Source organism: Lynx rufus, unplaced genomic scaffold (assembly GCF_022079265.1).
Source record: "Lynx rufus isolate CCGP_SWC_20201006 ecotype Redwood Valley unplaced genomic scaffold, mLynRuf1.p SCAF_11, whole genome shotgun sequence".
NCBI lineage: Eukaryota > Metazoa > Chordata > Mammalia > Carnivora > Felidae > Lynx > Lynx rufus.
The window spans coordinates 34,407,276-34,424,765 of record NW_025814825.1 but is presented as its reverse complement, the minus strand read 5'-3'; the positions used below and the strand labels follow the sequence as shown (position 1 = coordinate 34,424,765).

Below are 17,490 nucleotides of genomic sequence, written 5' to 3'. Positions count from 1 at the left end.
GGCCCAGATGAGGGATAAAGAAGCTGAAAACAGAAATTTAAGGAAACTGATCCTGACTGCTTCTAGAATAAATTATATTTTCCCCCAGAATAAACATTCAAAACACAATGAAACCAAAGCCAAGTTTTAAATAAACTATGCATGCTTATTAACATAAAACGAATAAATATAATTTTACATTCATTCTTCTGAGTCACTGTATTTTAAGTTCAGTATCTTTGAACTTTCTGATCTTGAGCTTTCTAGTTTCTGTGAATGGTTTTCCTTTTTATTTACTTAGAGAGAGAGAGAGAGAGAGAGAGAGAGAGAGAGAGAGAGAGAAAGCAGGTGCAGGGGAGGGGCAGAGAGAGAGGAGACAGAATCCTAAGCAGGCTCCATGGAGCCAGTGCAGAGCCTGATGTGAGGCTTGATCCCACAAACCGCGAGATGGTGACCTGAGTCGAAGTCGGACACTTAACCAACTGAGCCACCCAGGGGCCCCTCTGTGAATGGGTTTATACCAGTTCCTGCCTTCCCTCATCTCTTCTGATTGCAAATGTCTTCAAGATCCAGGCAGGTAACATGAATGAAAATGTCAGGCAAGGTGACTGTGGCAGGCAGGATAATTATAAAGCAGGAATCTCATCTAAAGGTATTCAAATTCACAACTCTACAAAACCACATCAAATATGTCTACAGGACCAAATTTATCTACTTATTATATATACACTGTAATTATTTTTTGTAGTTATTTGCCCTTTTAAATTAACAAATTCTAGTGGTTAAGAACCATCCCAATTCAGCAGCTAGCACAGTACAACAGAAATATATTTTTGCTCAGTAAACATCATTTAATATAGCCTGCCAGGCCAAAACTATGTATAAGTTTAGAAAATATTCCAAGCAATTATCACTTTGTTCATAAGAACGTGTTTGGGGATACAATAAAAGCCTTATTATCTAAACTCTTAGCTTAGACAGGACAAAATCTTTCATTTCTTATTCCTCATCAAAGTAGTCTGTCCTAGAAAAACCTAATTCCTTATTCGGCCATTTCGCTTCCAGCGATATGCAGAAAAGGGTGATATATGCATACTTCATTTTTTGCACTTCGCAAACACTGCAATTTTTACAAATTGAAGGTTTGTGACAACCCTGCATCAAGCTAAGTCTAACCACACCATTTTTCCAACAGCATTTGCTCATTCTGTCACATGATGATAATTCTCCCAATATTTAAAGCGTTCTCATTACTATTCTATTTGTTACGTGATCTTTGATGTTACTATTGTAAGTGTTCTGGGCACCAAAAATGGCCTGCATATAGGTCAGAAATCTTTTTTTTTTTTTTTTTTTTTTGAGAGGGAGAGCACACGCTAGTAGGGAAGGGGCAGGAGGGAGGAGGACAGAAGATCCAAAGTGGGCTCTGTGCTGACAGCATGAGCGGTCAACCATGAGATCATGACCTGAGCCAGTCGGATGCCTAACTGACTGAGCCTCCCAGGTGCTCCAAAAAAACATGCTGTTCCTTTTCTTGTCCTACTGAACTAAGTAGGACTCCCATATGATGTTGAAAAGGAATGGTGAGAGGGAACATCCTTGCCTTGTTCCTTAGTGGGAAAGCTTCAAATTTCTCACCATTAAGTATAATGTTAGCTGTAGGATTTTGTATTCTTTATCAAGTTAAGAGAAGTTCTTCTCTATTCCTAGTTTACTGAGAGTTTTTCTCATGAATGGGTGTTGAATTTTGTCAAATACTTTTTCTGCATCTATTGATATGATAATTTGTTTTCTCTAGCTTGCTGATGTGATGGATTATATCAGCTGGTTTTAAACAACTTTTTATTGTAGTTGACAATGTTACATTAATTTCAGGGGTATAACAGTGATTTGACAAGCTTATATATTATGCTATGTTCACCAGAGTATGGCTACCATCTGTCACCATACAATGCTACTACAATACCACTGGCTATATTCCCTATGCTGTATTTTTATCCCTGTGATATATTCATTTATTAACTGGTTTTTAAATGCTGAGGTAGCTTTGCATGTATGGGATAAATCCCACTTGGTCATGATATAGAATTCCTTTTATAAATTGTTGGATTCAATGTGATGATATTGTGTTGAGGACTTTTGCACCTATGCTCACAAGAGATAGTCTGCAGTTTCTTTTTCTTGTAATGTCTTTGTCTGGTTTTGGTATTAGGGTAATGCTGGCCTCACAGAACGAATTTGAAGTATTCCCTCTGCTCCTATGTGAAAGAGATTATAGAGAACTGGTATAATTTTTTTCCTTAAATGTTTGGTAGAATTCATCAGTAAACCCATCTGGGCCTGGCACTCTTCCTGTTTTGGAAGGTTATTAATCATTGATTCAATTTCTTTCATAAATACAGACCTATTCAGATTCTCTATTTCTTCTTGTGTGAGTTTTAGCAGATTGTGTCTTTCAAGAAATTGGTTCATTTCATCTAGGTTATGAAAGCTGTGGACACAGAGTTGTTAATAATCCTTGACTGTCCCTTTCTTCCTTGACTCACATGTTATTTAGAAGTGTGTTGTTTAATCTCCAAATATTTGGGGATTTTCCAGCTTAGCTTGCTGTTATTGTTTCTTATTTAATTCCACTGTGGTCTGAGAGCAGACACTGTATGATTTCTATTCTTTCAAATTTGTTAAGGTGTGTTTTATGGCCTAGAATATGGTTGTCTTGTGAATGTCTCATGTGAGCTTGAGAAGAATGCATATTCTGCTGTTGTTCAATGAAGTAGTCTATAGATGTCGATTATATCCATGTGATTGATGGTGTTATGGAGTTCAACTATGTCCTTACTGATTTTGTTTGCTGATCTGTCCATTTCTGATGGAGGGATGTTGAAGTCTCCAACTATAACAGTGGCCGCATACTCATTCATTTCTCCTTGATGTTCTATCAGTTTTTGCTTGACATATTTTGACTCTCTGTTCCCAGGCATACGTATACTATTGATTCTTATGTCTTATGGAGAATTGACACCTTTTATTGTGATGTAATGCCTCTCTTTATTCCTGGTAACTTTCTTTGTTCTGAAGTCTGCTCTGTATTAATATAACCACCCACTTTTTTGATTAGTGTTAACATGGTCTTTCTCCATCCATTTAATCTATATGTATCTTTATATTTAAAGTGGGTTTTGTAAATAACATATAGTTAGGTCTTGCTTTATTGATCTATTCTGATGATCTCTTTCAATTAGTATTTTTAGTCTATTGATGTTTAAAGTGATTATTGATATAGTTGGATTAGTATTTGCATATTTGTTGTACTTGTTCTTTGTTCCTACTTTTGTGTTCCACTCTTTTTCTGCCTTTTGTGACAGTGAGTATTTGCATGATTCCATTTTCTTTCCTTTCTTATCAGTTATGTTTTTTTAAAACTTTTTAGTAGTTGCCCTAGAGTTTCCAATATACATTTATAATTATTCCAAGTCCACTTTCAAATAACACTATTCTTCCTCTTGTACCATTACCGGCATTCATTTCTCTTATATATAAACATATAAGCATACATAATTGAATACACTGTTGTTATCATTCTGAACAAACTCTTATCTATGCAATTAAGAATAAGAAAAATAAAAGTTTTTATTTTACCTTCATTTACACTTTCTCTGATGCTTTTCCTTTCTTTATGTAGGTCTGAGTCTCTGACCTAGATCATTTTCTTTATCTCTGAAGAAGTCATTTTAACATTTCTTGCAAGGCAAGTCTACTGGCAACAAATGTCCTCAATTTTTGTTTGTTTGAAAACGACTTTCTCCTTCACGTTGGAAGGATAATTTCACAGGATATAAAATTTTAGGCTGGTGGGTGTTTTTCAATACTTTATAAATATTTCATTCCATTCTCTTCTCTCTTGCATGATTTACAATGAGAAGTCAGAAGTAATTCTTATTTTTGTTAACTCTAGGTAAGGTGTTTTTCCCTCTGGCTTCTTTCAAGATTCTTTATGTTTAATTTTGTGCAGTTTGAATATGATATGCCTAAGTGTAATGTTGGTATTTATCCTGCTTGATGTTCTCTAAGCTTTCTGGATCCATGGTTTAGTGTCTGACAGTTTGGGGAAATCCTCAGGCAATACTGCATCAAGTATTGCTTCTATCCCTTTCTCTCTTTTTCTTCTTCTAATATTCCCATTGTGTTTATGTTAGAGCTTCTGTAGTCATCCCACAATTCTTGAATATTCTGTTTAAATTTTTTTCAGTATTTCTTTCTCTTTGACTTTCTGTTTTACAAGTTTCTAGTGACATATTCCCAAGCTCAGAGATTCTTTCCTCAGCTGTGTCTACTAATGAGTGCATCAAAGGCATTTTTCATTTCTGTTATGTTGCTTTTGATCTCTAATATTTCTTTTTGTTTCTTAGATTTTCCAGCTCTCTGCTTACATTATCCATCTGTTCTTTTATATTGTCTACGTTATCCATTAAAGCCCTTAGCATATTAATCACAGTTTTTAAATAGATTATTCATCTGATAATTCCAATATCCCTGACATATCTGAAACTGGTTCCAATACTTACTCTAGCTCTTCAAACTGTGCTTTTTGCCTTTAAGTCTTCCATGCGCACTTTTTCTTGATAGCTGGACATGATGTACTGGGTGAAAGGAACTGCAATAAATAGGACTTAAGTAATATGGTTGTAAGGTGTGAGGGGAGAGGAAGTGTTCTATAGTTATGATAAAGGTAACAGGTTTGCTTTTAAAAAATTTTTAAGTGTAGTTGACTGGGTCGCAGTCTTTAAGTAAGCTTTGCCCCTTAGCTGTAAACTTTGCAAGTGCTTCTCATTTCTACCCCTTAGGTGGGACAGGATGGCTAGAGCAGGCTGGAGTTGTGTATTTCCCTTCCCCCAATTTAGTTAGGCTCTGATTAAACCCCAATAGTTCAGGCACTGGTACATAGTTTCTTTTGAGGTTAGGTCTGAAGAAGAATAGAATACTTAAGGAACAGAATGGTCTGGTCTATTTCAAAATGGATCCTTTTTCCTCCCCCTGCTGAAAGCACAAGAAGATTATTCTTCGGTCCTCAGTGGGAGAACTTGGTAGAGCTCCAGGAGGTACAATTCACAAAAGTGTGAGCCCCACTATGATTGGGTCCCCCTGGAGTTTTAACTCCGTGACTTGTCCACATTGAACCTCCAGCAATTTGTCAATTACAGTTCAGGTTTCCTAACCCAATACTGGTTCCTAGGGAAGTTTCTGCTCCGTTAAACTGTGGTTCTCTGTATTTTCCTATCTGTCTCCAAATTGTTGGAGAAAAATTGTTGTTTTTTTAATCAAAAACAATTTACCACTGTCACTTTAACCATAATTCTAAAAATACTCTGCTACAGTCAACCACAGATTTTAAAAAGGCAAATTAGAAAAAGAATCAGAAGCATACTCCTTCCAGGCATTTACAGTTGACATCACCGCCAGGCCTCTTTAGAGTGGCAGGACGGAAAAACTCCCTAGAGCAAAAGTTAAAGAGCTCTGATGCCAGAGAAAAAGAACAAGGCCATTTCTCTACTATACAGATTAAAAAGGTAATGGTATTCCCATTTTTCCCCTCCATTCTGATGCAAATCTTTTCAGGCAGAAGTCTTAAAGTAGCTCTCAGTGTGGGTCCAGGTTAATTTCAAACAGCTGAGGTACTGCTTGAGGGCAGGAACTACTTACTCAACCTCTTTTGTATCACTCACAGATTTAGCAAAACGAAAGGCATGCTAACAAGAGAGTTTATGTAATATTTCATAAAGTAAGCAAATATGGTAAAAATCAAACACTTTGTGTGTGCATCTGTGCTTTTTGGAGGGGAAACATGGGGATGTGGGTAAAAGAGTTGTTAGGTGCTTATTTCCATAATCATTAGGCAACTAAATAGGAATATATTTGCTAGGGTCACTGGACTGAAAAGAATTAGGCTAAGATGTTAACTAAGCAATTCATGCTAATGTCTGTAATCAAGACTGTACACTTTAATCAGCTCTGTGAAAGTGGCAACAGACTGACTATTCCCTAGGAATGGAAATTCCCCCTATCTCATCCAATAATTCACTTGATTATTGATTTAATAATTCTCACTATTGAATTGCTTCCTCATATCAGAGTTTAAGTCAGAGTCCTCTTGAAACAGGCAAAAGGTAGAAATGACAACAGCTCTTATTCTCATATCATAAAACAGAAAAGGTTTCCTGAGTTCCGTGTGAAAATAAAAAACCAACAACAAAAAAACAAGGATGCTCTACATTTGTGGAGCTGCAATTGATTTCCTGATTTCCAAGAAAATCCAAGGAGTATTCTATAGGAGTTGTAGTTTCAACTAAATACCTGTAACTTAAGGGACCACTGAAATGATGAACCAGAACTAACATTTCTGAACACTTCCTCCCAATAGGCAGATTTTGAAAGTACAGTTCCAAGATCCCTTAATCCAAAAGCATCGTGTTCCAGTATCTTTAGTTATTTGACTTATAACTGACAAGAAAATTTGCTTGAAGATCCCTAGTTATACCAGATGTCAAGGCAGTTCATGTTTTAATGAAAGTACAGAGTCAGCCTGTTAAATTTAATGTTAACAGTTAAGATGCTTACAATTCCAGTCCTTAGTAAATCTCTTCTTGACAGTGTATGAGTAACACATGGACATAAGGACAGAGAGCAAAAATGAAAAAGAAGAAAGATTGTGTAAAATCTAATATAAAAGAAAAGAATTTGTCTTTGGATTAGAAAAATGCACAAAAACTTGTGGACTTTCTTCCCATACTATGGTACTTATCACACCATATTGTCAAGTGTCTTTTTATAGTTTTTTCTCTTATGAGCTTATCGAGGGCAGGGATACATTTTTATATTCTCAGCACCTAATAGAGTACTCAGAGCACAGATGATGTACAACAAATGGCACTGTGCTAAATATACCCTTTAAACTTCATTATAATTGTATGAGGTAGGTAACACCTTACTACTCAAATTTTACAGAAAAAAAAAACCCAGGAAACATTATAATTAAAGAATATGCCCAAAGTCACACAACTGTCTAACTCCAGAGTATATGCCCTTAATTACTGTACTATACTATCTGCATAAATGAATGCCTGTTTTGTCCAGTTTTTGTTCAGTTTTAGTAACTAATTTTATCTACTCACTCAGACATCATCTGCATTTGTGCCTTATGTATCAGGATGACTATATGAGCTCAAAATCACCAGAAAAACATAAGATTTGGGGACCAGCCAGATAATTTTAGGAGTGACGAGTCATTTCTAGACTTCACATTTTCAAAGTGTGGTTACAGTTAACATTAGTTATTTCTAAATACAAGAATACTGAATTTTTTTAATGTAAATGACTGTACTATAATTTTAGGAGACAAGCTGGGTAATTTATTTTTTTAATTTAATTTTTTTAAATTTACATCCAAGTTAGTTAGCATATATGGGTAATTTATAATACAGCAAGAGTCGAAACATAAGAACTCTTTAATAAGAAACTTAGAAAGGGCTATGAGGTTAAACTAGCCAGCCTATTTTTTCTTAATTTTTTTTAATGTTTATTTATTTTTGAGAGAGACAGATAGAATGCGAGTGGGTGGGGCAGAGAGAGAGGGAGGCACAGAATTCGAAGCAGGCTCCAGAGCCTGACACAGTGCTGGAACTCATGAACTGTGAGATCATGACCTGAGCCGAAGTCGGCCGCTCAACAGACTGAGCCACCCAGGTGCCCCAGCCAGCCTATTTTAAAGAGAAGAGGGGTGCCTGGGTGGCTCAGTTGGTGAAGTGTCTGACTTTAGCTCAGGTCATGATCTCACAGTTTGTGAGTTTGAGTCCCACATGGGGCTCTGTGCTGACAGCTCAGAGCCTGAAGCCTGCTTGGATTCTATGTTTCCCCCACCCCCCTCTCCTGCTAGCACTCTCTCTTTCAAAAATAAATAAATATTTTTAAAAATAATAATAAATAAAGAGATCAGGGTCGCCTGGATGCCTCAGTCAGTTAAGTGTCCAACTTCTGCTCAGGTCACGATCTCACAGTTCATGTGTCAGGGTGTCTATGCTGACAGTCCAGAGCCTGGAGCCTGCTTCAGATTGTGTGTGTGTGTGTCTCTCTCTCTGTCTCTCTGCCCTTCGCCCACTCACATGCTGTCTCTCTCTCTAAGAAATAAACATGAAAAAATTAAAACAATAAACAAAGATAAGAGACCAGGAAATAGTTTGTATTAGTTTAATAAACTATTCAATGAAAAAGTTTATATTACTAGACTATGCCAGTATCTCATGTATATGACCCCAAATCAATAAAATTATAAAATAGTTTATAAAACAAATTAATGAAATTATTTAATCTTCCATTCTGCTTAAAAAAACCATTAATTAGGGGCATCTGGGTGGCTCAGTCAGTTGAGCGTCCGGCTTCGGCTCAGGTCATGATCTCACGGTTTGTGAGTTCGAGCCCCATGTCAGGCTCTGTGCTGACAGCTCAGAGCCTGGAGCCTGTTTCAGATTCTGTGTCTCTCTCTCTCTCTCTGTCCCTCCCCTGCTATTGCTCCATCTCCCTCTATCAAAAATAAATAAACATAAAAAAATTAAAAAAAAACCATTAATTAATCTTTTGGGACATCCTACAGTATTATACAAACAGAAATCTTTCCATTCAGAAAAATGTAGGAACTCAGTAACATGTAACAAGGTTTGTAAATAAAAAAATATTTATTTTTCTTCGTATCAGAGACAACAAAGAGTGTAAAGCCAATTTAACACTTACCTAATTCATCCCACATTTTTAATTTCCAAACACACATGTATATACATTACATACAAAATTAATTATGGAACTGTGAGATATTAATGGAAATCCAGTTAGGCTGATTCAGCAATACTGTAAAAGTCTTCAAAACATGAACAAAATGTAATACAGCTTTAGGAAATCAATATATTTTTCTCCATTTTAGTGAAGATGTTTAAAATGCCAAAAGGGAATTGACATTTATGTACTTTTTGTTGACAGTGAATATCTCTAATTTTCAATTGTTTGGAATATAATGGAATCAAGTACATAATAAAAATTGTCTTTGATTTTTAAAAGTTTGCTTAGAGTGATGGAAATAAAAACTTTTTGGTCGGGGTTTTACATACCTTAAAAGTAGAAAGTCCATAAAGTCTTGTGGTATGAACAGTCTCTTGAGAAATGTTTGTGATGTTAGTTATAAAGTCCTCCAGGTACCTGCAAGCTTGTTCCAGGTGTGTTGTGTTGATGATGATCTGCACCAGCTGGAAAATACAAAGTATGTCTGGTGAGATGCAGGTTACATGTACACAAAATCATTTGGTTTTTTATTTTTATTTTTACTATTTTTTTCATTTGGTTTTTTAAAATGGATTCTTACTTCCAGCAATTGTGCCATTTTTGTACAATTATAGCTTTATAGGATACAAGGGATTATCTGATTTCAAAAGCCTGCTGCAAATACTATGAATGCTATCACTTAAAAAAAAAATAACCAAGAGTCTGCCAACTGATTTAAAATAACCCTTAAAAGTACTTTTCCAAATTTTATACATTTACCAAGTAAAAAATGAGTATTTTCACTTTTCATGTAAAGTCTGGCAATCATAAATCTACATGTATGTTCTAGCATCATCAACCATCTACCATATTCTCCATGTATACCTTTTCCCCTCACATGGTTTGAGTTTACACTGACAAAACAAATCTACTTCTACTAATAAATTTAAAATAGAAAGCCAGTTTTACAGGATGATGTTTAGCAATAGTTCATAAAACTTTTTGCATATAACGAAACATTTAGCTATTAGTATTTTTTTTTTAACTTACCTCTGTCAAACCTATATGAGGTTTTCTAATAAGGTTCAGTAAACAGCTACTCAAAGTTCTGGTCAGCAGCAGATTTGTAGATTTTCTAAGCATATCATCTATTTCTGTTGAGCTAAAAATAAAGATTGATTATTATTTAGCTTTTCACAAAGGTATGGTTAGCTTCCTAAATAATTTAACACAGTTTACTAAAATAATTTCCCCCACCTCATTCTTTCATATCTTTAAATAAGTTACTCATATTTATTAAATCCCAAAATTAAATTCTGTCACAAAAGGGACATTTTGAATAAAATAGAATGTTCATTTATGGCATAATTTTTTTTAAATGTTTTATTTATTTTTGAGAGAGAGAGACACATACACACACAGTGTACAAGCGGGGGAGGGTCAGAAAGAGAGGGAGACGAAGAATCTGAAGGAGGCTCCAGGCTCTGAACTGTCAGCACAGAGCCCAACGCAGGGCTTCAACTCATGAACCATGAGATCATACTTGAGTTGAAGTCGGATGCTCAGCCAACTGAGCGATCCAGGTGCCCCATTTATGGCATAATTTAAATGTATTCAGTAACCACTACAGTAAAACCATGGGGTACTTAGTCTAAGGAAATAAAATTATTCTTAAATCATGACTCCACTATGGGACACTTTCAAAAGCACTTCAAATACAATACAGCTAAGATTATTATTTTTTAATGTTTTATTTATTTTTGAGAAAAAGAGCACGAGTGGGGGAGGGCAGAAAGGAAGGAGAATAGAGGATCCAAAGTGAAGCAGGCTCTGCGTTGACAGCAATGAGCCCAATACAGGGCTTGAACTCACACATTGTGAGATCATAACCTGAGCTGAAGTTGGACGCTCAACTGACTGAGCTACCCAGGAGCCCCTATCGGTAAAATTATGTTTAAAATGCAAATTGACGTGAGCTCTTTCTAGATATAAGTAATTGCTAGATTTAACTTTAATATACTTAAGCTATCTATTTCCATTGAGATTTTTTTTTTACGATTCAAAGAAATAAACGTAATTACATACACTAAGTTTAATTTGGTATAAAGAAAAAAAACCTCTACAATATTCCTTAACATCTTAAAAACTCCTAGGCTAGCACTAACAAGCTTTTTATTTTCTAGGCCTTCAATTTAAGTAAATAATGACTTCTTCACATATATATATGGATATATATAGCTTTGTTATCAAAACAGTTAAACTGTCTTTACACCAAGTTTTCTCAGTCTTAGCACTATTAACATTTTAGGCAAGATAATTCTTTGGCTGTCCTGGGCTGTGAAGCAGCATCCCAGGCCTCTACCCACTAGATGCAAGTACCACCCTTTTCCCTAGTTGTGACAGCCCCAAATGTCTCTAGACAGTGCCAAATGTACCCTGGAGGGCAAAATTACCCCAGCTGATAACCACTGCATTAAACATAGACTAAAATTTTAGCATCCTTTTTATTTTATTAAAACATTACTCCTGAAGCACAAACATTTACTAGTTTATTTTTTAACTGCAAATAGAGCAAGATTTGACAAAATATATGTGCTTCTCACTACTACTCCAATGTTTTTAATGCAGGCACTCTTTTCAATACCTGCTAACCCTAATTCTGGGAGACCTAAAAAGAATATTTCTCTGATTCTTTACAACTAAAATCAAGACTTCCCAGACATACTCCCAGTGGGGCTTCAGGGTTTCTTGGCATCAAAACTCTCAAACAGAAAACACTTTCTAATCTACCAACAGTGTCCTAGAACAATCAATGTACTCACCCTGATAAAAAAGAGGTGGTTGCCCACTCCTCTGGTTTCTTTTCTAACACTCTCAAATTATGCTTAAAGACACCCTGAAAAGCATACTTCCCAGATGAAATATCCTGCAATACTTAGGATAGATAATGCCCTTTGTTTCAATTCCCTGAACTTCCTTGAACGCTGAGTCAATGCATACTTTTTTCTTGCATAAAAGTAGAGAAAGAAAACCTATCAGCACCTATGTCCTATTTGTACCAACAAGATTTACCTGACAATGACCAGTATTGCCTCCACCTCCACTACATTCTTATCCCAATTGAGCATTTTTTTTCGTAACTCCTTGTCCTTTGAGCCTATAAGCTGTACTCTTTTGTACTACCTTTTAAAAAAAAATTCATGGTAATTAAATCTTAATTATAATAAATCTCCTAAAATTTTTTATAGCTTAACCTCTTCTGCAAACTGAAATTTCTTAAAGATCATATTAGGTCCAGATGTTTCCTCTGCAACTAAATAGTTGAGACTTTGAAGTCTCTTCATGAAGTCATTTCTTTCTCCAGTCCTACTTTTATTCAGATATAAAAAGAAAGCCAAACATTTGTACTACAAAGCTCTAAAGCATCTTCTGGTTCTAAAAATCTAACTCCAAAATCTATTTAAACATAATAAAAGAGCTTTAAATCCAGAAAGTGATTTTTCCCATAACTTTTTAATGATAAATAAAAAAACAAAGGAACTCTAATAGCTCAATTTCAGGTCACAGATACAAATTTTTAAAATAAAAATATGTCAAAAGCTGATAATCTAAATTCAGATTTACATATTTTTAAAGTAACTATGCTGCATCTGTCTCTGAACTGTTGATTCTCTCATGAGCAAAATGAAAATAGCTAATGTATTTAATAAAGCATAATTTTTAAAACTGCAAAGATAAGTCTTGTTGAATAAATAACTTATGATCATAGTTCATTAGAATGACTAGATATTGAACTAACAAAAGTAACAAATATTTTATCAAAGATAGAGTCTGGCTGGGGTGCCTGGGTGGCTCAGTCGTTTAAGCGTCTGACTTCGGCTAGGGTCATGATCTCCTGGTTCATGGGTTCGAGCCCCACATCGGGCTCTATACTGACAGCTGGCTCAGAGCCTGGAGCCTGTTTTGAATTCTGTGTCTCCTTCTCTCTCTGCCCCTCCCTGCCTCTCTCTCTCTCTCTCTCTCAAAACTAAATAAATGTAAAAAAAAAAAAAAATTAAAAAGATGAGGGAAAAATTGACATTCTTTTCTGCTGTAGCATTAGTCCACAACATTGACTTTCTAGAAGGCTAGGCATTCACATACTGAAAAAGTCAGAACTGAGATGGCAATTCTTTTGAAAGTTCTAGTCAGTCATGAGGGAGGCTTTAGGGAAAATTATACATAATATATTACAACTAATGACTTTTATCTTTGGTGTTCTAAATGCAATAAAGAATCAAATAACAATTAGATAGCCAATGTCTCTCCTCTATAAATAAAACAAAAGTTAATTCTAAATTTCTCTACTTTCTACAGTCAATAACCAGCATTTAGATTAGATAATAAAAAGTATGTGTTAGGACCATGCAAATTGTATACACTACCAATTTAAAAAAATGTTAAAGTACTCTACATTTAAAGTAAAAGATGAGGGGAACCAGTATTATAGATTCAAGACTGCAACTTCAAGAATAATTCTCAAATAGGGGCGCCTGGGTGGCTCAGTCAGTTGGGTGTCTAACTTTGGCTCAGGTCATGATCTCACGGTTCATGAGTTTGAGCCCCACGTGGGGCTCTGTGCTGACAGCTCAGAGCCTGAAGCCTGTTTCAGATTCTGTCTCCCTCTCTCTCTGCCCCTCCCCTGCTCGCACTCTTTCTCTCAAAAATGAATAAACGTTAAAAAAAATTTTTTTTAAAAGAATAAGTCTCAAATAGAACATTTGAGCCAAGTTGTAGGATAACTTTTTGCTTATATATATAATATTTATATACATAATATATATTAGATATACATATATATTTATATACATAATATATATTAGATATACATATATATTTATATATGTAATATATATTAGATATACATATAATATTCATATACACAATATATTAGATATAAATATATTTATATCTAATATATATTATATATACATATATAATACTTATAATATATTATATATACATATGTAATATTTATAATATATTATATATAATATATATATACATTTTTTAATGTTTATTTCTGAGAGAGAGACAGAGTGCGAGCAGGGAAGGGGCAGAGAGAGAGGGAGACACAGAAACCGAAGCAGGCTCCAGGCCCCAAGCTGTCAGCACAGAGCCTGATGCAGGGCTTGAACCCACGAACTGTGAGATCATGACCTGAGCCGAAGTCAGCTACTTAACCGACTGAGCCACCCAGGCGCTCCTGTAGGATGAGTTTTAAAGACATACTTCTTGTTTCTCCCTTTCACTTGCATATGTTTACCTCGAAAGAACAGATGAATACATGCATCATTGTTTCCAAAGATGACTAACTATAACCAGAAACTGTTTGAGAGCTTCACCTACAGGTAATCAAATTGTTAACGTCCCTTAACTTCTTCATCTAATTATTCACAAGCACAGGTAATATCAGGCTCCTTATGTTCCTCCCTCTTCATCGCCACTGATCCTATTTCAGTCTTTCTTCATCTCTCTTCTTGAACCACTGCCTTCACCAGTTCAACATGACTATTTTTTTTTTATCCACCTCTAATGTATTATCCACATTAAGGTCAGAGTAAACTTTCTAGAATATAACTCTAGTAACGTCATTCCTTACTTAAGAATTCTTCAACAATTCCCTGATGCTTACAAAATAAAATATTAACACTCCAAGTTCCAGACTCACTTCTAATATTACAGTATCCCATCCTCTCTGAAGTACCTATGTGCCTATTATATGCCAGGCAGTATACCAAGTGCTTTATACACCTGTATTACCTCATTTAATTCTTGCAACCACCCTATGAATTATTTCACTCATTTTGCAGATGAGGAAACTTGTCCAACATCTTACTACAACTGGTGAGTGTCGCCATCAAGATTAAACTAAGGCCTAAGTCTGAAGCTTATATTCTTAACCACTGCATTATACTGCCTCTATCCAAATCAGAAATTTGAAGTATTAAATAAAAAACAAGACAGGCATAAATTATTGGTGGTTCTCAGACCATTTGAGCTCCGCAACTGAAAACTACCGCAATTGAAAACTACTATCATAATCATTTGTTATTTATCTTCAGTTAATATTCATATATATCCATCAGTTTTCAAGTGCTAGATTATATGGTGTGTATTGTGTTGTGCCGTATAGGGAACACATTATCTTTAGTGAGTTTTATGACTGAGGTTAAAAGCTAATGTCTTTAAAATATACCTTTAGAGACTCTTGTATAAGAGGTGGTAGAGTATTATGAAGCTTAAAGCAGTGGTTCTGAAAGTTCAGAATGCATCAGAATTACCCAGACAACTTGGTAATACCCAGGGCCCCACCCTCAAAGTTTTTACTTCAGTAGCATTTCTAACAATTTCCCATGTGATGCTAATACTGCTGGTCCGGGGACTAAGTTCTGACAATCACTGGCTTGTGAGAAACACATAGCACAGCAGATGCCATGCATTAGGTATTTATCTTCCTTTCTCTTCCTTTCCTCTCAAACTCAGATGTTATTCAGGAACAAAAATTAAGAAACCTTTTAAACCATCTTTATTCACAAGGAAGAAGCAGTGTAAGACCTAAGATCAGAAAACTCTTTTACCCTGGCAGGGCACACATTTCTTCTTCCATTTATTTATGTGCTCCTCAAATCCAAAATCATGGTAGCTTACAATAAGAGACATGTACAATACAATACAATACAATACAATACAATACAATACAATACAATAAAAACAGCTGTCATTGTTCTGTTTCAACTTGGAAAATAAATATTATACCTGAACTGTCTTCATGCCTTTCTTATGACTTAAAATTCAGAAGAATTTCACACTGAAGGGTATTTCCTGCTATCCAATATACAAATTAAGAATGGAATTCAGAAAGGGAGACTATAAAGCCAGCATCACCACTCTCTCCTCCAGAGTGTATTCACAATTAGAAGTATGTGAGTGACTATAATGCATGGTCCATCTAGGTAGCTGGAACAAGGTGTGGCATAAAGATTAATGTTCTTCTAATATTAACTGATTATTCCTTATATGCCAGACACTTTCTCTGATATGGGAGTCTTAAGGCCTGCTCCTTCATCCCAGCTCTCAAACTAACTAGCTGGGTCATTCTCGGTGATGTAGCCTCCCTGAGCTTCAGTTTCCTTATCAGCAAAACAGGGATAATATCACATTTCCCATCTCCATAAATGTAGGGTATTGCTTTCATCACACCAGATAAATGACATTCTCTAGTCTAAATTCAAGTTGGCTACAGCTACCAACAGTTGTTGTGGTGCTCTCCATTACTGAGTATGATACCAATTTGCTACAACCTTCTTTACTTCTATGGATTTTGTTTGAATCCTCATTTTAAACCTAATTAAGGAAAAACAAAACTATTGAGAATATCATCTTTTTGACAAGGGAATGACATAAAGGAGGGATATTGTTTAGCTACTGCTACCTTAGCAATAGAAAAACTAAAAAACATAAGATCTAAACAACTAAAGAAAAAGGGGAAAAAAAAAGGAATATTGATAAACAAACTTAACAGCAAATCCAAGGTATGAGCCTTATTTGGACCATGATTCAAACATACCAACTGTAGCAGCCCACGTGTCCACTGACAGATGAATGCATAAAGAAGATGTGGTATATATATAAAACAATATTATTCAGCCATAAAAAAGAATGAAATCTTGACATTTGCCACGACATGGATGAAGCTATAGAGTATAATGCTAAGTGAAATAAGTCAGTTGAAAAGGAAAAATACCATATGATTTCACTCATATGCGGAATTTAAGAAAAAAACAAACCAGCAAAGGGAAAAAAAAAGAACTGATAGTTCCCAGAGGGGAGGTGAAGGGGGGTGGGGAGGATATGTGAAATAGGCAAAGGGGGTTAAGAGTACACTTATCATGATGAGCACTGAGTAACGTGTAGAATTGTTGAATCACCTATATGGTACACCTGAAACTAATATAACACTGTATGTTAACTATACTGGAATTAAAATTTTTAAACTTAATAAAAAGGTTTTTAAAGGAGTAACAGTATCAAATTGTTATTCGCAAACAAACATACCAACAGTAAAAAGACATCCTGGGGACAATCGAGAAAATAGTGATATGGACTAGGGAATGGAATAGTGTTAATTTTAAGTATGAAAGCTGAATAATGAAATGTCTTTATTTTGTTTTAGAAAAACATACTGTTTCTAGGGGTAAAGTGTCATTATTTCTGGAATTTGCTTTAAAGTACTTCGGCAAAAAAAGTTAGACAATATGGCAAAATGTTTATTATTGCTACAGATGCTGAGAACTCAGGAGTTTCATATCCTATTATCTCTATTTTTATGAGTTTGAAGATCTACATTATAAAAATAAAAAAATATATAACATCAAATTTATAGCAACTTAACTCCAATGTCGCTAAAATATGCAAGCTTTTCCAATGAGATGATAATCCATTAAAGAATCAAGGCCTGCAAATCAAGTGTTACTACTTCACAAAAACAGCTATGATGAAGACACATTTATTAGTAAACTTACCTCCGGTGTAGTGACTCTGAAAATTTAAGGCTAGCATAAATAAATTCTTTAACTTGAATGTAAATATGAGGCACTGACTGAGACATGGGAAATTTCTTTGGGAAAGATTGCTGTAGAAAGAAAAACAAAGTTGATATTGTTTTTG

General features: G+C 35.1%; 1 protein-coding gene across 9 annotated transcripts in view; it reads right to left on the bottom strand.

Annotated features, from left to right (window-relative positions):
* The window catches only part of EXOC6 (exocyst complex component 6), a 229,691-nt gene that overhangs the window by 91,872 nt on the left and 120,329 nt on the right, over positions 1–17,490 (bottom strand). For all 9 annotated transcript variants that reach the window (XM_047073175.1, XM_047073177.1, XM_047073176.1 and 6 more), the window contains 3 exons: positions 17,346–17,455; positions 9,832–9,943; positions 9,132–9,266 (listed from right to left, as the gene is read on the bottom strand). In XM_047073175.1, coding sequence (XP_046929131.1) covers positions 9,132–9,266; positions 9,832–9,943; positions 17,346–17,455 — 357 coding nt within the window. The remainder of the gene's footprint in view (positions 1–9,131; positions 9,267–9,831; positions 9,944–17,345; positions 17,456–17,490) is intronic.